Below are 25,819 nucleotides of genomic sequence, written 5' to 3' on the forward strand. Positions count from 1 at the left end.
ACTTGCTAATGCCTTGCTCAATTCCTGACAAGGGCTTGAATAGTTGAGAAAATGGGACAAACCATAGAAATGAGTCCAGGACATAACACCTCATAGCTTCTAAGACTTAAAGGCTTGCTGTTCATTCAAAACACTAACGCCAATGCTTTGAATGGGGCAAATAAAGAGGCACTACAAATACTCAGGGACATCCAAGAATTACGATTAGTGGCTATGAAAAATGTTTTAAATTTTTTAAAAAAATTACTGATTTTGCTAAAGGAAAGCAGGAGGTAACTTCCCACTCATAGAAAGAACAAAAAAAAAAGACAAACACTAGTGTTCCATTTCCAGTTAAAATACATTTCTGAATACAAAGGCTGTGACCTCCAGGTGGAAACACAAGAGTCCAGACAAAATAATGACTTCCACCCTGAACACAGAAATATGAAGCAGGTTCTCCTATTTCAAATGTAATCTGTGATTAAATATAGCGCAGTTTATATATAAACAGACACATACACTCATAGTACCTTCATGGAATTCTCGAAAATGCCCACAGTAGCTTATATTGATAAAAATAAAGCAGACAATGTCTAGGGTGGAGACAAAAACCATCTTTTATAGTTCACGAATTGACACCTGAGGGTTAAGTAGCTTGAATGACTCACCCTTGTACTTTTGAAAGTAAAATGATGTTTGATATTTAAAAATCGATTATGATGTTACAGTTGCTAAGAATAAGGGATATCAAATGTGGGAAGAAGAGATTTGTAATTTCCTCCCTGTTACCTGGCTAACCTGTTGAATTTCAATTTATACCTGGCCAAAGCATTGTTTCTTGCAGGGAATTGGGGTATAACAAAGATTGATTCAAACTGTGTTTTCATTAATGTTTATTTCACAAACTTCAAAAACTACGTGTTCTAATGTGTAGCAGATCTCTACTGGAAACTGTTGATATCCTAACATTTTTTTTTTAACTAGGATAACCTGATTTTGTGTAAAGACCCTCCCGTTGATCATCGATTTGCTCGAGCGGGCCCAGTAACGTCTCCATTGGAGACTTTGTTGTTACTGTGTCTGGCATATCGAATACGTCACGGGGAGCTTGCCAGGCCCTGCCGTGCAGGCGAGATACTCTCGGTAGCTTGCCGGGCTCTCCGAGAGGGGTGGAGGAATCGAACTCGGGTCGGCCATGTTGGCTGCGTGCAAGGGAAACGCCCTACCGCTGTGCTATCGCTCCAGCCCTGATTTTGTGTAAACTGTGGAAATGTCCTTTGGCTATCTCAAATTCCAGGATCTCCTAAGATGCACGTTTAGACCTGTTATTATTTGCACTTCCTAGAAGGGTATGTAAATTGAAATTTCCCTGATCACATACGGGTAACACAGGATAAAGAAATGAACTAGCACAAATGTGAAGTCAAAATCCATGTAGAAAAATAAAATGGACTTTCAGGCTCTATGTGTTGGGGCCACACCCAGCGGTGCTCAGGGCTTACTCCTGGCTGTGCTCAGGAATCACTCCTGGCAGGTTCGGGGGACCTTTTGGGATGCTGCTGATTGAACCCAGGTAAGATGCATGTAAGGCAAACACCCGATTTGCTGTACTATTGTTCTGGCTCACAAAATTGTATTTTAAAAGATTCTAGTGCTAAAAGTATTTGGAAAATATAGCTCTATAAGAAACTGTCTTTTAATTTGACTTGTTAACACAATATTCAATGGCTTTCTAAATAATGGGAAAATTTCTACAGATAATATTCTTTGAAAACGGTGACTAATTTGTAAAAGTTGAAGGAGAAATTATACAAGATAATTCATGCCTGAGACTTTCTGACAAGTAACTTCTAAAGCAAGAGTTCTATTTTTGAATTAATAGTGTTTATTGCTGTGTTCTAAATCCTAGAATAGGTTCGTCCTCCAGGTAATACAATTTAGTATCTACACATCAATTCTGTTTTGACAGTAGAGGCACATCTGAATGATTTTAGATTCACTTTGTGGTTTCAGGATGAAACAGCGTGAGTACACCAAATTGAAACAGTTTTTATTTTTATTTAAAAAGCCACCTCGATATCCAATTTTGAGATTTTAGTTTTTGTTTAAAAAGAACCAAACATTTGAAAGCATCAAATAGGTCTAATCTACAAGTTGTCTTATTAGGAACATCTTTTGCTGTTGTTCATGGTTTGGGGGAACAAACCCTGGATATTAATTAGGCACAGAATTATGGCCATAGGCCACGAGTCAGGACACATCAGTCACTCAGACCAGCTCCGGCTCTGACAGGAAGGGTCCACTCCTCACTGCAGGCATTCCTTCCTTCCAAAGCCTGTGAGTCTCAAATCAGTATGTAAGAGATTGTTTTTTTACTGAGTTAAAAAAAAAATCATACCTTATTTTCATGCTGCAAAGCCAAGGTAGAGAACTGTAGCCTCACTAAATATAATTTGTGATCCTGATAATCCATGTCATAGGGTCATGTTACAGGTCAGACCCAATTAGATGATTCTTCTGGTGGTTTCAGAAATCTGGTCGGAAGAAACTGTGACTCTGAGGTTTCACATTATTAACAAGGCTCTGAGACTTCTCAGATTGGGGCAGTGTGTCCAAATCACAGTACAAAATCCTTAATTTTTTCTTTCTTTTTTTATACTGGAAAAGCAACAGATGCTACACGAGAATCACTTATATAACAACTATTTTTTCTTTTAAATGTAGATATAAAATATTAATTGCATAGGGATTTAAATAGAAGGCGAAGAAGAGTATCAAGTCAAGTTGAAAAAAAAATCAGAGAGGGCACTCTATGGTGTCGAGATAGAATCTCATTCTTAGGAAAAAAAAAAAAACATCTGAGTTACTGTCTCATTAAAAATCACAGTATTGATGCTCTAGCACACAGTGAGTGTCCGCTGCTGCATTAATTCCAAACTGGAAAGCAAAGTTAGGACTAACAGGAACAAACTCAAGCGCCTTCTCTCTCAGTGTCCACACACCCGTGCCCGGAACGTACCTGATTAGTTCTCTAATCTACATTTTGCAAAAGTTTAAAACATGTTAATTACAAAAGCACATCGCCACGTGCCACCAGTGATCTGGAGTCCTACCTGGTAAGTGTGATGATTCTGTTTTGTTTTTTCGTTTTTGTTTTTTTCAAAATGCAAAAAAAGAAAAAAAATCCCACCCTGCAGACTCATTGATGAGTGAAAAACACTGTCACTTATAAAAACTCTAACAAAGTTCTACCATGTAAAACTAAATGCACGGGAGCCAGAGAAGGAGGTTCTGACACCGGGATATCTTGTCCACTCAGCCCCGTGGCTCTGGTGCAGTGCCTCCGTCCAGCTAAGGATGACAGCCAACCTGCCATCCGGGGCGCCCGGCCTTCTCCTTCCCAACATTGTTAGACGGTAGTTTAAAGAACACATTCTTGGTCTGAAAGTAGCTTAGTTACCTTGTGTTGTTACAGAGAGTAGTGTGAGGAGAGAGAACTCCCCCAGGAATGCTGTTAAGGGACACTTGGGAATACACCGAAGTTTGAAGTGGAAACAAACAAAAAGTGCATGAATACAGTAATACTACAAAGTGTGTTAGCTATGAAACAAAGGCTGCTCTGGGCGCGCCGTGATGCTGCGCCCCGTTATTTACACGCGACGAACTGTTCAGATACCACGAAGCACCATGGACAGTCTCAGTTGTTGGAAGATGTCAGACAGGTCCTGCGGGTCAGCGGAGTTGGAGGCAGCCCCTGCGGGCCCATCTGCCATCACACCGGGTGGTCTCCTACCCCAGGGCTCGCTCAGACTCAGATGGAACCGGGCCCTTTTCACTTCACGCTTTTGGTGGGCGTCTCTGATTCTGTGGACTGCCGTCCGTCAGTCCAGGCTTCCCGGGTGTTCTTCAGGGCCAATGTCTTCTGCTGGTCCACCACGACATAATCCACTCTCTCGTCGGCCACACTGCTGCCGGAACCACTGCTCTTTTGCTAAAAAAAAAAAAAAAAGGGTGGGGGGGATATCCACGGTAAGTTGTGTTGCCTGGCAAAATTCAGTCTAGAAAAAATAAGTCTAAGACACACACACACACACACACACACGCACGTGCACGTACACGTGCATGCATGCATGCATGCTTGTCTTAAAGGTTTATGGGGTCTCTTTCTCCTTTTGGGTGTTGTGGTTTGCAAAAGAGGCATTGAGTGACAATCACGTTTGGTCTATAGTACCTCATGGTGCTTCACTAACAAAAATTTTTTTAAAAAAATTGTAAATGATGGAGGGATGGGTACTGGATCCTTGTATAACTGAAACCCAAGCACAAAAATTTATAAGTCTACAACTGTACCTCATGGTGCTTCACTAACAAAAATTAAAAAAAAAAAAAAGTTTATGGGGTCACAAGATAACGTCCCTTTCACGGAACAAGGTCTTGTCCAAACTTTCCACCACTTTTCCCTAGAACTTAAAAAATGATGAGAATTCAAGTGGAGGCTCTAGTTGAGGAGAGGACGCATATCAACTCGGAAGAGAAGGCGCCTTTGCACCTCAGGGGCCACTGGTGGTCCCTCTCTCTCCAGCCCTTTCAAGTCGTGAGCCCAGGGACCCCGCCTTTCCCTGGGGAGCTGCGACAGAAGCCGGGACAAGGTGCACGTGTAGCTGAGGTTCTGCTGGGTTCAGTACCAAAAAAAAAAAAGTGTCCTAAAAAGGTAAGAAGCACACAAGGAAGCAAGCCACAGAGTGAGGGTGCTGGCAGGAAGGAGGACACCAGGCCTGCAAGGACATCTGATCCTGAATTTGGTGTCACAATATTTTGTCAAATATTCCAGAGTTTTAAAAGACTAAATCATATTGTGAACTACTTTATAAAATAAAAAATAAATAAATAAAAGACTATATAAAAACAAAAGGCAACGAAAACAGAAAGTAAGACACACAGGCTTGGAAGGTCCGTGAAGGAGTGAGCTGCGTGCGAGCTCTGAAGGTCACCCAAGGGCATGCAAAACCCGCCTGAATTTCATCCAAGAGAGCACCCCAAAGAGGAGAGAAAATGGCAAGACTGGAAAGAGGCACAGAAAGGCGGAGGGAGAAGTTCTAACAGCTGTCTCATCAGAAACCTTAAAGGAGAGAATACAAGGACTAGAAGGAAGATTCAGGGAGAGTCGGATCGGGACCTCTTCAGAACTGATTTTCAAAGGTGCATCCAGAGGGGCCAGCGCAATAGTACCGCCTTGCACGGGGCTGACCCTGGGTACGATTCCCAGAATCCCATGGTCCTCCGAGCATCCCCAAAAGTGATTCCCAAGAAGCAGAGTCAGGAGTAACCCCTGAGCATCGCCGGGTGTGACTCACTTCCCTCAAAAGACCCCCTGCATCAGAAATAAAGGCAGTACCACTTTCACTAAGCAGAATAAATAAGAAGAAAACTGGCCAGATGACTAGGCACATAGTGTAGCGAACTTGCAAATAAACTGCAAAGATACAAGGAAGATTATAAAGGAGAGAAAAGCCAGATCACCTACAAAGGAATGACGACTGGCTTCCGCACAAGAGCCACAGAGCCAGCAGAGAGCAAGACAGTATTTTCTGCATTGAGAGAGACGCACCATCAGTGGCGAGTTGGGGCGGCAGCTCACAGGGCTGCAGTGAGTGCAGCAGGCCTTGTCCCCCGGGCACTGCAGGGAGTGACGCCCATCAGAGCTGAGAGTAACCCCTGAGCACTGCCATGTGGGATCCCAAATGAGACACACAAAAATGCACCAGGAACTTCCCCCCGTGCCCCGCCCCCCAAGGAGAAGGGCAAAATGTATTTCAGGAGGAAAGAAAAAACAATGACAGAAGAAAAGTCTCAAGTTCATGAAGGCATGAAAACAAAAGGTCAGTGAAACTGACCCGGTCTCTGCTCAAAATCATAGTGATTTGATTTTGGAGTGCAACAAAAGGAAAATCAGGAATATTGGACAGAAATGGTACCAAAGGGCTGAGGCAACTGCATGAGTAGAAGGTTATGCCTAATTCCCAAATGCCCATCACAGTACACCCTAGGACCCCTGGCACTGCATCATCCCCCAGAACTGCCAACCAGTGCCTGACCAGGTGCTGCCAAAGTGACCTCTGTCTCCACAAGCACTGTTGGGAGTCTTTCCCACCCCCACCCAATAGCATATAAATCAGAACGAGATAGAGAGAGAGAGAGAGAGAGAGAGAGAGAGAGAGAGAGAGAACTTCAGAGTAGCTCATGGGAGAGCCAGCTTCCAAGTCATCAGCAAAGAGAGTGGAGACTCTTTTTTTTTTTTTTTTTTTGCTTTTTGGGTCACACCCGGCGATGCTCAGGGGTTACTCCTGGCTCTGCACTCAGAAATCACTCCTGGCGGTACTCGGGGGACCATATGGGACTCAGAAATCACTCCTGGCGGTACTCGGGGGACCATATGGGATGCTGGGAGTCAAACCCAGGTTGGCCACGTGCAAGGCAAACGCCCTACCCACTGTGCTATTGCTAGAGCCCCAGAGTGGAGACTCTTGACTCTCTGTGAACTTTGTGATTTAGCAGCAGTCAACAAAGGATGAGACTTGACCTCCTTGAAATTGGACACATTGATAAACCAATCTGTCCCCGACGCCCCCAGAAGGAGACGTAACAATTTGGCTCTAGAGCGCATGCGACCCCGCTGCTGGTAGTGGCGATTTCACCCACCTTTCGTGGCGGTGTGGACTTCCCAGAGTCCAGGTCGAGGTCCAGGTACTCCACTTGCTTGTCTCCTTTGGGCTTGATCATCGGGCTGCTGCCTCCATCAAGGCCATTGCTGCCAAAGAGATTCTGCAGGGAAGAGAGGAGAGAAGTGGCCGTCACACTCCCGATGTCCATCCTGAAGGGCCCCAGGGTGGCCGTTTGGGATGGGGGAAACAGGCTAACCCTTCCCAAAAAGCTTCCGGGTACCCAAAGGTAGAGACCTACTGATGACATCACTGACCCTGTGTGCCATGGAATATCTATTAAAGGCTCTCCCGTGAGTTGGCCTACTATAATGAGCAGAAATTTTTAAATGTTTATTTATTTATTTTTTTTTGCTTTTTGTGTCACACTCGGCGATGCACAGGGGTTACTCCTGGCTCTGCACTCAGGAGCTACTCCTGGTGGTGCTCAGGGGACCATATGGGATGCTGGGAATCGAACCCGGGTTGGCTGCATGCAAGGCAAACGCCCTACCCGCTGTGCTATCGCTCCAGCCCCAAAACTTTTAAATATTTTTATTAAAGAGCCCCCTCTCGGAGAGCCCAGCAAGCTACTGAAAGTATCTTGCCCACAGGGCAAAGCCTGGCAAGCTACCTGTGACGTATTCGATATGCCAAACACAGTAACAAGTCTCACAATGGAGACGTTACTGGGCCCGCTTGAGCAAATCGATGAACAATGGGAGGACAGTGGCAGTGATTAAAGAGCCATGATTTACAAAGTTACTGAGAGCTGGGTTTTTGGCACACAATAATTCAACAGCAATCCCTCCACCCATGTTCCCAGATTCTCTCATCATCCTCCCCTACCCCTCCAGCTGAGAGGCACATTCCCGAGTGCCACCAGTGGTTGCCACTTAGATCTCATGTTTTCAGTTCTGAGTAATCTGTGTTTGGGCTGGATGGCCCTAGTCCTCACACACATCACTGGGGTAACTGAAGCCCTGATGCCTTGCTCACCCATTTCTTCTTGTTCTCTTCTTCCCTACTCGATTTCTTTCCTTCCCTGTCTCCTCTCTAAACACTGGGGTCAAGGATGACCTAAGCATCCCAGATGGAAAAATTTTAAGTTAATGAAAATCAGGGCTGGAGGGATAATGCAGAAGGGAAGATCCTTGCCTTGCATGTGGCCATCCCAGACCCAAGTTCCATCCCCGTCGCTGCTCAGGGCCTCCGACCCCTGCCAGGAGTGATCCCTGAGCACAGAGCCCGGAGTCAGCCCTGAGCACGGCTGAGTTCTGCCTCCAAAACCAAAAACAACAAAAGAAAATTAAACAAATAAAACACGACTCATCACAGTGAAAAAGCCAAAGGTGACTGAGAGTAAAGGCTTGCTTCTAAAGAATCAGTGCCTGCATTGCTGACAGTTACATTCGAATTCAGCATCAATACAGCAATTCCTAATAAACAGCAGTACTCCTACACTAAAAAAAAATAATACAGTGATTCCAGATTATCCATTACTCTGACAACACTTAAAAGTTAAGCACAAAAATTTGTAAGTCTACCACTGTACTTCACGGTGTCTCACTAATAAAAATTTAAAAAATAAATAAATAAAACAGAAACCAAGACAAAATGATTTAACATGTTATTTCTACATATGTTGATTGACTAAAAATGAAAGTATTATTAAAAGAATATACCAGAGATGTGTTTTGATGCTAACAAATTATATATAAAAAAAAGTTAATTAGTTCAGCATGTTGCCAACAACCTTTCTTCACTGAATTTCTGAAAGAGACGGGTGCTGTGAACCTGTATCTGAGTTCATTAATGACACTTAACAAATTCACTGACAGAATTTAAGCTGACGTTTGGGTCTCAACACAGAAGACAAAACCAGGAAAATAATACACATTCCAATGGAAGTCCCTTTAGAAAGACAGGTGAATAAAGATGAGATACATTTCTCCAATGGAAGGCCATTCGTTCTGCTACCAAAAGAGAGGAAAAAAAACAAAAGGATGAAGGAGTTTCATCATTTGCAGCAGAATGGAACGAAGAGGAGGGATTATATGAAATGAAATAAACTGGGACAAAGAAAAAGGGGCTTTGGGCATCTACCCAGGCGTCCAACAGAAAGATAGAAAATCGGTGAACACATTTGTACAATATAAAATGACATAATATGAAGCTAACACCCAAGGACAGTAGAGACAGGTAAAGGTAAAGGTAAAGGCCCTCCCGTTGATCGTCGATTTGCTCGAGTGGGCCCAGTAACGTCTCCATTGGAGACTTTGTTGTTACTGTGTCTGGCATATCAAATACTCTCGGTAGCTTGCCGGGCTCTCCGAGAGGGGCGGAGGAATTGAACTCGGGTCGGCCACGTTGGCCGCTTGTAAGGCGAATGCCCTACGGCTGTGCTATCGCTAGGGATAGGAATATTGCTCCTAGGAATATTCCTAGGAAGCCTGCCTCATGAGCTGGGGGAGAAGGCAGCTGGAATAAAGAAGGGGTCACTAAGTTGGAGGGGTCGCTCAGGATGGGAGGTGTGTGCTGAAAGTAGATAAAGGACCAAGTGTGATGGCCTCTCAGTACCTGTATTGCAAACCATAATGCCCAAGAGTAGAGAGAGAGTATGGGGGAAACTGTCTACCATGGAGGCAGGGGGAGGATTGGGAAGTGGGGGGGATACTGGGGACATTGGTGGTGGAGAATGTGCGCTGGTGGAGTGATGGGTGTTTGATCGTTGTATGACTAAAACTCAAACATGAAGGTTTTGCAACTGCATCACACAGTGATTCAATAAATAAATAGATAAATAAACAGAAAAAGAAAATCAGTGAACAAAATAAGAGATAAGACAAAGACGAAGGAAGATATAGAAGCAGGTAAGACAAAGCAATGACCAACTGGGGAGGGAACAAAAATGACCAGAGGAGGGGATAATGGGACAGACTGACCCAAGACCAGGGCGGTGGACATGGTGGAAGGCCCCCAAGTGAAAAGGTCAAAGTCTGGACTTGGGGGGTTAGACACTGCCTATCCTTCATGACTCTGTGCAGTGTCCCCCGCTCCCCGCTGGCCTTTCCCACACCGTGGGGGCTCTTGGTCCACCCTCCTGTTCCTCAGAACACAGACATGCTCTTTAGGCCCTGGTGGGTCTGTGTTCTAAGAGCGAAGTTGGAACTGGCCACATTCCAAGTTCTGGTGAATGGTCTGTAAGGGGCAGTTTCTGGAACCTTCTTCAGGGCAGTCCTATAGAGAGGAATGTGGCCTGTTGGTGGAGTCAGCTGCCCAGGAGAAGGCCAAGGTGGGGAGCCGGGAAGGTGGGAGCACCCGGGTGACTCCGGATCAGCTCTGAGTTTTCCCCTGACAAAGAAATACCCATCTCCAACCACGGCCAGTGACTTCTGGTACCCAAAGGTGGTCTGAGTCCTGACCAATACGTTTCTCTAGTACACAACCAATCCCCGTGCAACAATGAAAGCAGACTGGAGAGAGGGCAAATTAACTTAAACTGGTTTGCGTTCTTCAACACCAGAAGTGTTTTTTTGTTGTTGTTGTTGTTACTGTTTTTTTGAGAATTCTTTTGCCATGTGGTGATCTAGATAATTGGAAAAATAAATAAATAAGTTGGCCTGGAAGCTGCATCCAAGGGCATGTCACTGACGGGTGTTGAAGGGTGTGTCTGTCTCCTCCCCTCCAGATCCATCCGCCCCAAGGAAGGAACAGTGTGGTCAGGAGAACTGCACAACGAATGCTCCCTGGTGGCTGAAAATGTGGCCCCAGCAAGTGCCTTGCACAAGGGAGAGGCCCTACCACCGCCCTCCCCAAACCCGCAGAACCACGAACATAACAAAACACTCTCAGTCGATAGAATTTTCCCGAAGAGTTACAAAAACAAAGTCTTCCTCTTAAAAATAAGTGTTAACATCAAATAAAGGGTGCTGTGAAGACCCTCCCAGGGTGGGAGAGACATGCTGAAAGTGGTCTGTGGACCAAACATGACTGCTACTCAATGCCTCTCTTGCAGAGCACAATACCCAAAAGAAGAGAGAGAGAATAGGGGGGAATGCCCTGTTACAGCGGCAGGGTGGGACGGTGGGGGGGGACGGGGGGGGGTGGATGGGGGGTGGGAGGGATGCTGGGACCCGTGGTGGGGGAGGATGGGCACTGGTGGAGGGATGGGTACTTGATCATTGTATAACTGAAACCCAAGCACAAAAATTTATAAGTCTATAACTGTACCTCATGGTGTTTCACTAATTAAAAAAATGATAAAAAATAATAAAAAAAAATAAGTGTTAAATAAGAGACAATGTGACTGGGTGACCAAGAGAGGGTGTTTGTGTCTAAGTGCGGGGTAGCAGGTGGGCCAAGGCGCTTACTTGGAAGGAAGCCAGCCCTGGTTCCATCTCGGACACTGGGTATGGTCCCTGGGCACCGCCAGGGGTCACTCCTGAGCACAGAGTCAGGAACAGCCCCTGAACACTGACTGCAGGTTGCGGGTCCATCCAAACAAGAAAATCGTGATGTCCATGGGAAAACGCTTCTATCTTGAACTAACGACATGATGTGTATCTTATAGACCTTGACAGAATACTCTGACATTCTACTGACCTTAGGTCTTAGGCTCTTATTTCTAAAGAGCAACTGATGGGGCTGGAGCGACAGTACAGTGGGTAGGGTATTTGCTTTGCATGAGGCCAACCCAGGTTCGTATCCCAGCACCCCATACGGTCCCCTGAGCACCATCAGGAGTAATTTCTGAGTGCAGAGCCAGGAGTAACCCCTGTGCATTACCGGGTGTGACCCCAAAAGCAAAAATAATAAATAAATAAAATAAAAAGCAACCAAGGGCCAGTGCAACAGATAGTACAGTGGGGAGGGCTCTTTCCTCTCACACAGCCTATCCGAGTTTGCTCCCTAGCATCCCATATGGTCCCTGAGCACTGCCAGGAATAATTCCTGGGCACGGAGCCAGGAATAAGCCCTGAGCATCACCAGGTGTGCCCGCCGCCCTCACCACCCAGCAAAAAAATAAATAAAATACACTAAAATAAATGAATAAAGCAACTGAGAGAGTATTTTCTATCCTTGTCCCTTAAGCACAGAGAGAGGGGCTGGCCAGGATCAAGGGTGGGGTTGGGTGCCGGCTGAGGGCGGCTGGGCCGAGAGACACAAGGCTTCACCTACCGCGTCCTCACCGGACAGGTTCGGGTTCATGGGGACGTAGTTCTCCTCGCTGTCGTGCGAGTCGCTGCTGGAGGTGGTGCTGTGCACGGAGTCCGGCCGGGGGGACAGAGGGAACCTGGAGGAGCTGAGAGAGGGAGTGGTGTCACGGATGGCCATTGGCATGACCCCCAGGGAACTGCACCGCTGCACGAAGCCTGGGCTTGGGGTGATAGCCGCCATCTCGGAGCACATGCCAGGGCCAGCCAGGGGACAGTCGTTTGGGCAAGTTCATGTGGGGCCAACAAATCATCTTGTGGACAAGACTCAGAAAACGCTGCTGGGGACTGAGTGGGTTAAGAGCAAAGACTGACTTAGAATGAAAGACTGGGCCGGAGCGATAGCACAGCAGGGAGGGTGTTTGCCTTACGTGAGGTCGACCCGGGTTCCTTCCCCAGCATCCCATATGATCCCCCGAGCATTGCCAGGAGTGATTCCTGAGTGCACAGCCAGGAGTAAGCCCTGAGCATCTCCAGGTATGACCCAAAAAGGAAGAAAGGAAGAGAAGAAAGGGGGGCGGGGGGAAGGCAGGCAGGCAGGCAAGATGGTTGTTGAGAATTTCTGCATTTAGAAAAGAAATCAAGGGGGCCAGAGCAATAGCTGACCCAGGCTCGTCCCATATGGTCTCCAGAGCACTGCTAGGAGTGATCCCCAAGCTGACCCAGAAGTAACCTCCAGGTGTGGCCCAAACACACAGACACACAAAATTAAAAAAATAAATCAATAAAATTGCAGGAGGAATGGGAAGACAATACAGGGTCATGCATGCACTTGAATGGGTTTGCTCCCTGTCATCATGTGAACCCCAGGACATCACAGCATTGCAGCCACTGTGCTAGGTCTCTTCTATCATAATGAATAATAAAGTCATATGTTAATCCCAGACTTACTCTCGAGCAAAACTCCTCGTGATGGGAGATCGAACTGGAGCTTGTAATTCCTCCCACTCTGGAAAAGGTTTTATTTCTAAGGGTGCTGGCTTAGCTGAAAAAGAGAGAAAAGGACAATTTAGTGTAAAGAAATTTGAAAAACAACAACTCTCTCTCTGTGTTACTCTGTCTGTCTATCTGCCTGTCTGCCTGTCTGTCTCTCTCTCTCATCGCCAGATTGTACCTAAGAGCATCGAGTTTCACACATAAAATCAGCTTCATGGTCTTATGGGATCTGCCCAAGATTACACAACTAAAATAATTAGTGGCAAAAGTTACATCAGACATTTCAAGATCATGGACTCCAAGTCTAAAAAGCTCCTATTATGACATGCCACTTAATTGAAGCAGATATTTTATGGTGTACCTAAGTAAATAATGCCATCCAATTCCCATAGAATTGATGTCCACTTTTCACTATTACAGTTTCACTAATTTTGTCCTTCAACAGGGAGATTTAATCTGTGGTAAAAGATACGTATTCTTCAACACTAAATTACTTAAACAACTACACATGAAAAATGATGCATAAAAGTTTCAAATACATAAGTCTGCTAAAACCCAAAGCAAAAAGAAAAAAAATCTTTTAAATTAACTCATGCACAGTACAAAACCAAACAATAATTTTATCTTAAGACTCAAACTTTGCCCTGAGAAAAGGCCACAATTAAGCAAATATTTAACTGTTTGGCTTCATCTGGCTAAAAATACCCTTTACCAAATTTAAGTGTATTAAAATGCTTTTTTTCAGGCAGGGGGCATGGCTCCGTGGCATAGCACTTATTTTTCATGTTTGAGGCTTTAGGTTAGAACCCCAGCATCACAAACATAAGTAAATATAAATAGCTAAGGTTTGCTCTTTTTCAGCCTCAAGTGATCTTTTATGAATTTACAGTATGTTGGTACATATCAGAGTTCTCAGTTCTTTTCTTAGAAGTTAAAACAAACTCCCTCCACCTCCCTAGAAATTCATAAAATGAGCAAGTGAAGTAAAACAATAATAACATCAGTTAATATTAATTATATTTAAGACTACAGAAACATAGTAGATACATATTTCAGTTATATTTCATTTACTCTAATAAAAAATACTCAACTTCCCAGGTTTCTTTCTGTTCAGCGTTTGCATGTATGTAATTGTAACCAACTAGAACAAAATTACCTGCAAACTAGAAAAAGGTGGTCATTTAAAAGGACTAAGTATATGCACTGAGGCTTCTAACTATTTTTGTCAGCTCAGATTTTTAAAAACCTGACTTTTTAAAAGACTATATTGATTGATTTTAGTTCCAGTGAAAATACTTCTGCTTAGCGATACACTTAAGAATGGACCTGCCACAGAATATTCTGCTGACCGAGTTATTTCTTTAACTCTTTGGCCTTTCAGAACCCCAAAGCCTAAGAGTAGTTAGTTGCCAAATTCTACATAACGGGATAAAACAATTAATCCACGAGCATGACCCTACTCTCTGTCTGGGAACAGAACACATACATTATACATAAATACAGGAGCCAACAGGAACTCACAAGCAATTCTGCACGGTTAAAATAATAATGAAAAAAGACAAGACGGAATATTGCATTATTATCAAATATTTAACATGCTGCTGTTAATGGCATAGCAGGGAGCACTACCGTGTATTATGGGAAGCATTCACTTTCAGAAATGGCGTGCTGGGAAGCTTTATTTACAACAGCATCGCAGAAGGATGGAGAAAGTATAAAGGAGAAGGCACTTCTTGCTTTTTTTTTTTCTTTTTTAAAGGGGGCCCAAAAAAAAAAAAAAAAAGAAAATCACCAAATAAATCCCCAAGGCCCCATCCGACATGCAGTGCTCACGTACATACCCTTTCTTCTTGCAGTAAAGTCCCCTACGGTTTGTGAATCAGTTCGCTCTAAACCATGGGGTTTGGGTCTTAAAATTTTAGGACTCTGACCTAATTGGTAAAAAGAAGACGCTCTTTAATGTCAGGTTATGCTTTGATGGGGGAGATAAAGCGACAGCTTCAAGCGGACATGCTGCATTTTCAAAGCATGGACATGGGTCTCTGGAGAAGGTGCCTGGCGGCTCGTCATGCCTTAGGAGGTGCAGGGAGCCGGGTGCGGCTGTCATGAGCCGGTGTTAGGGAGTGGGGCGCTCTGGGGCCCTGTTCCGTGCACTGCAGGGGCACAGAGAGGGGGACCGTGACCACATGAGTGGTTCTTCAATGTCTTACAAAACTGAATGGATCGAGGAGAGTCCCTGTCACTGTCACTCATGCACACTTCTGCTCCCCTCACACATTTCTCTTCCAAAGGGGACAGCTCACAACTGGCCCACACCCCAACACTGATGGATAACACTGGGTTGTCCTTGCTGTTCCTGTAGGGAGCTTAAGGTCGACTGAGACACACCCACAACAGTGCCCCTGAGGCACACCCAATTCCATTAGGCACTAGTAATTCTGTATTGCTTTCGTCCTTCCTTTATGTCCTTTGTATGGTTTATTTAGCAATGTCAGAGCCCGGCAAGCTATCGAGAGTATCTCGCCCTCACGGCAAAGCCTGGCAAGCTACCCGTGACGTATTCGATATGCCAAACACAGTAACAACAAAGTCTTAAAACAATGGAGACGTTACTGGGCCCGCTCGAGAAAATTGATGAACAACGGGAGGGCAGGACAAGACAGGATTTTTGTACAGACACAGGAAGACAGTTGATGCGATGCTATGTAACATGGTAAGAGTTAACGGACTCTAAAATAAGGGGGTGAGGGGTAGGAGGGATACTGGGACCCGTGGTGGTGGAAAATGGGCACTGGTGGAGGGATGGGTGTTTGATCATTGTACAATTGAAACCCAAGCACAAAAATTTGTAAGTCTACAACTATACCTCAAGGTGTGTCGCTAACAAAAATTTAAAAAAAAATGTAAACGATGGAGAATGGGCACTGGTGGAGGGATGGGTACTGGATCACTGTATAACTGAAACCCAAGCACAAAAATTTGCAAGTCTACAACTGTACCTCATGGTGTTTCACTAATAAAAATTAAAAAATAAAATAACATTTGCTCCCTGGCATCCATATTTACTTGACTTCAGCCTCAGTTGCCCTTAGTTCCAAGCACTCCAAGAGCAGCATCCCGATGAGGGACTGATGGACCCAGGGCAAGCCGTGAGCTACCTTGGTATGGACATGGGCCCGGCCAAGCACCATGATTCTTAACTATAAATGAAGAGCACAGTCATGAACAAACTCTGTTGTGACCCAAAAATAAGTAACTGAATAAGGACCCTGCTGGGTTTAGGAAAGACTACCCTGGCCTAAGGACTGTGGTCTGGGATATGTAGTAAGATGTCCCCAGAAAGAGCCAAACTTTAGGCTTAATATATCTCTTACTGTGCTCATATAAAATAACATTGCTATAAATATTGTAAGAAGTAAATTTACTCTAACTGTTTAAATGGATTACTAGCCAAGGAAAGGAGAAAGCAATCACTGCTTTTACAATTTATATTTGAAAACAGAGTGAGGGGATGAAACAGGGGTTAGGGCATCTGCCTTGACCACAGTGACCTGGATCCTATTCTTTCCGAATACTGTTTCCTGGGCCCCCCCGGAGGTGATCACTGAGCACAGCCAGGAGTAAGTGCCATGGGTGCAACCCAGAGATTCCCACCACCTCCTCCAACAGAACACACTCTCCAGCTCTGCAGGAGAGCCTTGGAGGTCAGTGGCAGAGGAACCAGGACGGACATGCTACGCCCACCACACTGCACTAGCCGCTTGTTTCTCTGGCGTGTGGTGTTCACCGTCTCTCTTAATGCATCCCCCACTCTCCTCAAAGACCTACTTTCTGGAGTTCGTGGGCTTCCTGGGGGCCTTTTCCTTGGTGGGCCTCTTCCTGTGGTCACTCTGCACTATTCAGTTTCATGCCCTCAGCATCTGATCCTGCTTGTGGTCCAACAATCAAGGTCAACTGTTTCTCAGCCACCAGCTGTGAGCGTTTCTCCCTTTCCCTTGAAGTTACTGTCCTCCTCCCCCTCCCTCTTCTTCTTCTTCTTCTTCTTCACTTTTGGAACACCCCAGCTGTGCTCAGGGCTCACTCTGCGATCTGTGCTCAGGGATGGTACTCCCAGGAAGAGCGACATGTCGCTCACCCTCCTGTCCTCCTTCCAACACCACAGCCAGGGCAGGAGCTGGGAGAAAGTTTAGACGACAAATTCTCACCTTCTGTCAAGGTCACTACAGCACTGCACTGTAGCACGCAGCACTGTCCTCCCATTGTTCATCGATTTGCTCGAGCGGGCACCAGTAACGTCTCCATTGTGAAACTTGTTGTTACTGTGTTCGGCATATCGAATACGCCACAGGGAGCTTGCCAGGCTCTGCCTTGTGGGCAAGATACTCTCGGTAGCTTGCCGGGCTCTCCAGGGCTCTCTGAGAAGGGCAGGGGGGAGGAATGAACCTGGGTTGGCCTACCTGCTGTGCTGTTGCTCCAGCCCAAGGTCACTATATAAATGACAATAGAATCATTTGTTGTTTCCTTCACCCAAAAGCTCTTTTGAAAATCTGCATGTCTGATGACCCCCACTTCCTAGTTACTCATTTTCATCTTATTATTGTCTGGGTCTGGGATTCACAGCAGGAAGAGCTCAGGGATTACTCCTGGCTCTGTGCTCAAGAGGAGTGTGAGCCCTGGAACTTGGGGGGTGGGGAAAAGGGATCTGCAGGCAATATTGGGGACGGAACCAGGGGTTAGCTGAACGCAAGGCACAGAGGTCCAAACTTCCTTCTCCGGCCCCTCCCTTCCTCTTAAAAGCTGCGCTTCACTGGTCCCGTTTGTTTAGGACATAGCTGACTGATCTCTATCTGCAAGTCCCTCAACAGTCCATGTGCCCAGACACAAGAGATGCCCCCATTTTTTTTCTTTTTGGGCCACACCCAGCAATGCTCAGGGCTCACTCCTGGCTCATGCACTCAGGAATCACTCCTGGCAGTGCTCAGAGGACCATATGGGATGCTGGGGATCGAACCCAGGTCAGCTGCATGCAAGGCAAATGCCCTCCCCGCTGTGCTATCGCTCCAGCCCCATGGGCAGATCATTTCACACACATGACAGCTGCCCCTGAAATCTGCACTTCAACTTAAAAGGGGGGGGGGGGGGAGAAATGCTGAGGATTGCTGCAAGTCCCCGAGTGGTGGGAGCAGGGGAGAGGCAAGGGCAGGCAAAGCCTCTGTAGCTCCAACAGGGCTGGAGGACCTGGGATTCGGAACACCGAGGAAAACGCTCCCTGAAAGAGATTATCCACCCCCCACCCCAACCCTCCGGCTCACCCCAACATCTACCTGGGTCCCTTTACTGGAGGACTTGGAAGGGAATCTCAGCTCCTCGGAGACGACTTGGTACCCGCCACATCCATCGGCCAGCGGCAAAGCCTTTGGTGTCCTGCCTCCCGATGGTCCTCAGAGACACATTAATGGTGCCCAGGCCCTACCTCAGCCACGCTAACAATGGGAGAATGCTTCCTCTCTGTCACTTGCACCGGGTAGGGTGCTCCTTCCAGAAGCCACTTTGCTTCCTGGTGTTTGGAGACCCAAGGCCCAGCCTTGGGGTTGGCGCTCTAGTAGTGCTGGAATCTGGTCTGATGGCCAGAGAGGGCAGTGTCTGGGCACATGCACCCCAGCCCGAGGAGTGCTATGCCTTTCTTTCACTTGACGGGGTTCCCGCTCATCTCCCTTACACTTCTAAAGTAAGACCATTTTACTTCAAAATAATAATAATTAATAATAATAATAATAATAAAAGGAATCGGGGCTGGAGTGATAGTACAGCAGGTAGGGCATTTGCCTTGCACATGGCCAACCCATGTTCGATTCCCAGCATCCCATATGATCCCCCAAGCACCGCCAGGAGTAATTCCTGAGTGAAGAGCCAGGAGCAACCCCTTTGTGACCCAAAAAGAAAAAAAAAAGGAAAAAAGAAATAATGCATGTCTTTTGGGGGGATGGGTCAGGGGGCATTTTGGGTCACACCCAGTGATGCTCAGGGGTTATTCCTGGCTCTGCACTCAAGAATTAGTTTTGGCTAGAAGCTAGAAGCATGTCGTTTTTTTTTTTTTAAACCAGACTTGAACATCTTCTTTGGAGGATGTGTTCAGATGGCTCTCCACCGTGGAATGAAGATCCACACCGGATCCACACTTGAACCAAACGAATGGGAGGAAAACACCAGCCGCAGCAACCCTGGGCAACGTTTTCAAATCACGACAATAACGGAAAGCCAGAACTGCTGCCGAATGCCAGGAACGGACAAAGCCAAACAGAACCAAACAGAAAGGCGGCGTCTGCGGCTGCCACAGTTGCTCCTCCCGTTACCAGGAGACGGGTGGGGTGCAGAAGAGGCCAAGGGAAGCGCCGTGGTCAAATATGGCAGGTGGGTGAACGAATGAATCTACCAGGGGCCACAATGGGCCCCTTCTAGAAACTTCCCATCCTTTGTCTAGTGACTTTTCCATCCAAACGTACAGCAGCATAGGTGAGGCCAACACAAACCATCAATTACAAACTGTCAACGGTGTCAAACTTCATATATAACACAGAGTGGAAATTAGGCTTTCCCCCTATTGATCCATCGGCAACTTGTTTCAAAATAAATTATTAGAGGGACAGAAAGAGTGTGGGTGGAAAATAAACTGTCCACAACTGGGTGATGTGTGAAAGCAAAAGTGACTGGGACCTCTCAAGGCTTCTGCAGCTTCAGGTATGGGGAAGAATTTGAGCAACTCATCTGTACCACACAGGAGAGCATCTGTGTCTCTAACTGGGGTTTTAAACAAGAGCGCAATGTCACTCATTTACAGCAGGCGTGACCAAAGATGGCAATTACAGAATCTTGGTTCTACTGAGTTTTTAAACTAGTCAAGTCATATTTGCTAGAACTAGGTTTGTTTAGCAGGAAAGGTTCAGTTAGTAAGAGATGCCAGAGTAACAGACGGGGGGCCTCTTATGGGACATCACAAACTTGCAGTCTCATTCGCTGTGAAGCTTAATGAGAATTTCGGCACTGAGGAAGATATCTGATCTACAGTTGAAGTTGTTAAACATCAACTTTGTTTGGGGCCTTACAGTGTACTTTTCTTTTTGAAAATATGTCATGTTACATATTTTCTCATGCTTACATTCCTTTTGTTTTGGGACCACACCTGGCAGTGTTCAGGTCGTATCCCTGGCTTCAGGCTCAGGATCACTCCTGGAAGTGCTTGGGGGACCATAGGAGGTTTCAGGAATTGGCTGTGTGCTAGCAAGTGTCTGACTGTCTCTACCATCTCTCAGGTCTGCTTGCTTCCATTCTTATACTGTGTTTATTGAAAAAGTCAAATAGCACGAAAGAAGAGCTAAAATACTCTGTGTTTATTGAAAAAGTCAAATAGCACGAAAGAAGATCTAAAATACTCTGTGTTTATTGAAAAAGTCAAATAGCACGAAAGAAGATCTAAAATACTTTCCTTAGTTTCTATGATCATGGTCCCCTTTACTTTGTCTTGCTAAAACGTCTGATTCTGCCAAGAACCATGAGGGCATTTCATTCTCATGTTCTCAGCTCACTGTGTAGCTAAGCAAGAAACCAAACAAACCATGACCTTTCTGATCACTGTGCCCTGGACTGTCTGCCAACACTGCAGTTCATTTTCAAAAGCAGAACACAATTTCCAGAAGCCACCACAAACCTACTTTGTTCTAAGATCAGAATCACTGCTGGTTGGTGTAGAGAACTAGGACAAAGATCTCTCGCAAACCGGGGCACAGAGCACTAACACTGCCTGGGAAGGTGTGATCATACATGCATGTAACACACGCAGTATGGAGTATATCCATGGGATCGTATGACACAGAAACAAAAGCCATGTATGATGATCGAGGGTACAATGAGTTCTGATACTGAAAGTCATCACAACAGCGACCCACGAGATCATACGGGCCATCAAGGTCCATCCGTGAGGCTGACTCTGCCTTGATCACCAGCACCCTCAGGTACCCTGTCCTCGCTGGCAGGAAATCCCACGGCTTGGGACTTTCCCTGCCTCCCCACACTACCTCCAGAAACTTGACTTGAAACCTGAACTGCTGGGGGTCAGAGAGACAGTCGGGGTTCGGTTTCCCCTCACTCCATCAGTCATCCTGGGGCACAGAGGCAGGAGGAAGCCCCCAGACAGCCACCGAACCCAAACTGCCACACCGATGGAAAAGTCTACCATCCTGATGGTAAGGCCTCGGATAACACAGAGTCATTCTTCTCACAGCTGCATGACGCCGACCGTGTGGAATTCCATGAACGACGCACAGAATCAGGAATTCTCACTCTGCGTGTTGCAGGGACCGAGGCCAGGCGAGACGAAGCGGGAGGCGGGGAAGGACAAGACTCAAAGGCTCAGGGATGGGGCTGGAGCAATAGCACAGCGGGTAGGGCGTTTGCCTTGCATGCGGCCGACCCGGGTTCGATTCCCAGCATCCCATACGGTCCCCCGAGCATCGCTAGGAGTAATCGCTGAGTGCAGGAGCCAGGAGTCACCAAGGTGGGACCTTGAGAGAGGAGACGACTGCATTTGGGGGGGCCCTGAAAAACAGGGAGCTGGGCTCGGGGATGGGCTTAGAGGGCTGCAGCACATGCTCTGCAAACAAGAGGCTGGGGATCAATCCCTGGCATTATAGGGCCTCCAAAAGTGACCCTCACCCAGAGCAGGACCTGGTGGTCACTCCTGCCCCTCCAGAAAGTCAAGATCTGCTGCCCACACCCACAGACGACAGGAGAAATAGGGAAAGTGGCAGGTCCCCGCTGACAGGCTCATTTCAGCTTCCCCAGAATTCACAGCACCTGTAACTTAATCCCTCCGCAAGCCATGAGCTCATCCTTTGTCTCTACATGTCCAGACATACTTTCGTGTCTTTATTTATTTTCACACAGAAGGTGACTAATGAGGTCGAAAATAGATTTTTACGGCGAACGAGGACAAAGGGGAAAAGGAAGTTATCCCGTAAGTAACCTGCAGCTCCCAGTCGGTCCTTCCTAAGGGGGTTCCCACCCCACCCACCTCCAGGTCACTCTGCCGCCAGACGCGTGGGGTGGAGCACAACTATAGGCTCCTGCCCCCGGGAGGACTGAGGCTCAAGAGACACACATGATGGGGCTGGAGCGGTAGCACAGCGGGTAGGGCGTTTGCCTTGCACGCAGCCGACCCGGGTTCGATTCTCAGCATCCCATATGGTCCCCTGAGCATCACCAGGAGTAATTCCTGAGTGCAGAGCCAGGAAGTAACCCCAGAGCATCGCCGGGTATGACCCAAAAAGAAAAAGAAGAAAAAAAAAAGAGACACATGTGAGCACTGTGACCGGGAGTGCACCCCACAGCAGGCAGAGCAAGGATGGGCACTCACACAGCGCCCCTCCTGGCGAGCACGTGTGCAAAGTGTTAAACAATCCCCATGTTCCCGTCCTGCACAAGCCCAGGACACAGCCAGATGCCGGAGGCCCAGGGCAGCACGACCTGGTGATGGCAACAAGGACAGCCACGGAAGGAGGTGAAAAAAAACACCCAGGAATTTGGGTCCGTGGTGTCAGCTGGACGGCAAAGTTTCTTTCTCTCTCTGTTTCTAGGAAATCATGCTGCATTAGATTCTAGGGTTCCTTATCAAGGCCTGCGATGACAGAATATACCAGAGGCTTTTATTCACCCCAGAAAAGACAGAATAACTGACAAGAAGGCATTATGCTGGTGTAGTGGAAAGATCATACAGACCACCTCACTCTTTAGTTTTATCTTGGGGGTCGCACCTGGCGTGCTCAGGGGCTGTTCCTGATGGTTCTCTGCGGCCTGAACTCAGGCTGGCCTGCATGGAAAGTGTGTGCTCAGCCCCTGAGCCATCTCCACAGTCCAACTTCACTGCCCATAAAGGGTGATGCCAATCGCATTTATAATCTCAGGACCACCAGCTCAAGCTGAGGCCGTGTCTAGCTTGCAGACGTGTCTGGTCTGTGATCTTCTAGGCTGTGCTTTTGGAAAAATAAAAATCAAATGAGCTCCTCAAATTCTTGAAATCAAAAAGATCAGGTGCTGGAGAGATAGAACAGTGGGTAGGGTACCTGCCTGGCACATGGCCAGCCCAAGTTCGATCCCTGGCACTCCAAATAGTACCCTGAGTTCAACGGTGGGTCTGGGGAGGGAGGGGTAATTCCTATGAACAGAGCCAGGAATAAACCTTGAGCATTGCTGGGTGTGGCCCAAAAACAAAATTAAAAAAAAAATTAAAAGATCATTCACACACACACACACACACACACACACACACACACACACGAAATTAAATATAGGGGTTCTCCTGAAATGCCAGTAACCATCTGCCTCACCGGTCACCATTTTCCACAAGGAGCCAAGAGGCTCTGACTTCCACTATTTCAGTGTGTCTGGTGAGGGCTCTCCCACTCCTTCAAACTCTCTCTCCAGTTCCTGGCACTCCTTATGATTTTGATTTTCTGCCCTAGAGATCAAAGACTTCAAAAACAAAAGCAAAAGCGCCACCAAGGCACCCACATACAGCATCACAATAATGAAACTATCCACAGTTAACCTGGAACTGCTTTGCTTAAGGAAGCGGACAGGCCTGCCGGCACGTCTAGTCCTGTTTCCGCATCAGAGGCAATGGCAGTTCACTGAGTGACGCGGCCCGGTCGACCGTACCTTTTCTGTCTGGCTTGAGGTTCCGATCCACGGGGGGTGGTTCACAGTCTGCCACGGGAACGGGCCTTCTGGGAGGGGTCTTGGGGCTGGACCTGAAGCCCATATGGGCGGGAGGAGGCACTTGCATCCCGAATGAAGAAAAGTCAAATGTCCCCGGAGTCATGGGCACGTAATTTGCTTCCTGCAGGGGTTCTGTAAAGCTGCTGGAATGTTGTCTTGGCGGAGAGTTGGGGTTCATGGGGACATAATTTTCATCCAGCTCCTCACTCGATACACTTCCCACTGTCGACACACTTTTGATTTTCTAAAACACAGACAACATTTCTTTTATAAAAGGGAGCCAACAGGAAGACACAATTGTTAAGTCACGGCTACTGATCTGGCGCTAAGGGAACAGACTCCACGATCTCACTCAGTCTTGGGGCGCCAAGGGCAAAGATCGAGACACAGTGAAACGTGCCGGAGGGCAGCAAGGCCGGAGGATACTTACAAAGTGGTTATGGAAGCCTTCAAGTGAGCTGGATCTATCACTTGGAAATGTTCGTGGAATATCGTAGCAGTCTTGAGGACCCGCATCTGAAATAGAGAGCGAACCCATCAGCTTCTCACCCAGCCCTTGGGAAAACCAGGAATGACCTGCTGTCCCCTTGCCCTACACTCAAGCACACAGGGACGCATGCACGCATGGACACTTGTAAAGGATGCATATACAACAGCGCTGGCACACTGAACGCCAGAAAACACAGCCACGTGCAAACCAACACTATCGAGGAAGACGACCTCCAGGATGAGGCGAGTCATGGAACAATGGGAGAAGAAAGATAATCAAGAACCAGGAGACCGGGGGTGGGGGTGGGGCGGGGCAGAGATGCTTGTCAGCCTGGCCAAGGCAGGAGCAGGTGGGGGTGGGGGTGGAGGGGTCCTGATTAACAGTCTGGAGTGCCCAGATTGCATTGTTGTTGTTGCTCCTGTTTGGGTCACATGCTGTGACTCAGAAGTCACCTCTGGGAGTGCCCACATGGGTGCTGGGGATTGAACCCGGGTCAGCTACATGCAAGGCAGAGACGGACCACCGGCTGGACTACCACTCTGCCCATTGCCCCAGTTGAATTTAAATATAAAATAAATATAAGCAACCAAACTGAAGGTGCATGGCTGGAGTGAAATGGAGTAAATCCACAGCGGGAAAATGGCTCAGCCCAGAGGGAAGGAAAATAGCCAATAGTGAGGACTGAGGTGCCTGGAGTACAGATACTGGGGGCAGGACTCCACAGGGGTTCACTTCCTGTCCTCGCCCAGCAGCTGCCACCTGGAGGCAGAAGAGGGGAGCACGAGCTGAATACCTGGGAGGCGGGAAGCGTTAGGGTGCGGCCACTGAAGCCCTGCAGCTCTTCCCACTGGGCCACGGAGGCTGGCTGGGAGATGCTGTGCTGGGCCACGAAGGGTTAAGTGCTTGCCCGCAGCCGCCCTGGGTTCAAACCTCAGCACTGTTGAGGGCCCTCCAGACCCAACAAGAGTGCTCCCTGAGCACCACCAGGTACAGACCCCACAAACAAAAGCAAATACAGGGTCCAGAGATACATACGGGGGCGGGGGGTTGGGTTAGGCAGTTGGTGGCCTGGCATGAGGCTGACCCCAGATTTAGCACCCCACAGGGTCCCCCAAGCATGAGGAGGGGCCACTTCTGAGCCAGGCACAGACCCTGCGTAACTTCAGGTGTGGCCAAAACAAACCAATGGGCCGGGACGATCATCCAGCGGGGAGGGTGTTTACCTTGCACGAAGCCGACCCAGGTTCCAGCCCCAGCATCCCATATGGTCCCCTGAGCACTACCGGGAGTGGTTCCTGAGTGCAGAGCCAGGAGGAACCCCTGAGCATCCCTGGGTGTGATCCAAAAATCCCAAAAAAAGTTTTTAAAAAGACCCAAAACAGTCTGGAGCTATAGCACAGCGGGGAGGGCATTTGCCTTGCACTTGGTTGACCCGGGATCGATTCCCAGCATCCCATAAGGTTGCCCCACTACTGCCAGGAGTGATTCCTGAGTGCAGAACCAGGAGCAGCCCCTATGCATCCCAAAAAGAAAAAAGAAAAGAAGACCTGAAACAAACAACAATACTGGTCCAGATTCCAGAGAGAGAGAGAGAGAGAGAGAGAGAGAGAGAGAGAGACAGGGGCTGCAGAGATAGCAGGGCAAACTTGGGTTCCATCCCCTGCACCCCACATGATCCCCAAGGAGTGATCCGTGACTGCAAAACCAGGAGTCAGCCAGGAGTCAGC

At 47.3% G+C, this 25,819-nt stretch overlaps 1 protein-coding gene across 1 annotated transcript in view; it reads right to left on the reverse strand.

The window, feature by feature from the left end:
* Positions 1–3,129: 3,129 nt before the first annotated feature.
* The window catches only part of GAB1 (GRB2 associated binding protein 1), a 120,466-nt gene continuing 97,776 nt past the window's right edge, over positions 3,130–25,819 (reverse strand). Inside the window, exons 5-10 of the mRNA XM_056119099.1 lie at positions 24,033–24,118; positions 23,543–23,846; positions 12,788–12,881; positions 11,862–11,985; positions 6,682–6,804; positions 3,130–3,973 (exon numbers count right to left, since the gene is read on the reverse strand). Coding sequence (XP_055975074.1) covers positions 3,815–3,973; positions 6,682–6,804; positions 11,862–11,985; positions 12,788–12,881; positions 23,543–23,846; positions 24,033–24,118 — 890 coding nt within the window. The 3' untranslated portion in view covers positions 3,130–3,814. The remainder of the gene's footprint in view (positions 3,974–6,681; positions 6,805–11,861; positions 11,986–12,787; positions 12,882–23,542; positions 23,847–24,032; positions 24,119–25,819) is intronic.

Source organism: Sorex fumeus, unplaced genomic scaffold (assembly GCF_029834395.1).
Source record: "Sorex fumeus unplaced genomic scaffold, SorFum_2.1 ptg000039l, whole genome shotgun sequence".
Classification (NCBI taxonomy): domain Eukaryota; kingdom Metazoa; phylum Chordata; class Mammalia; order Eulipotyphla; family Soricidae; genus Sorex; species Sorex fumeus.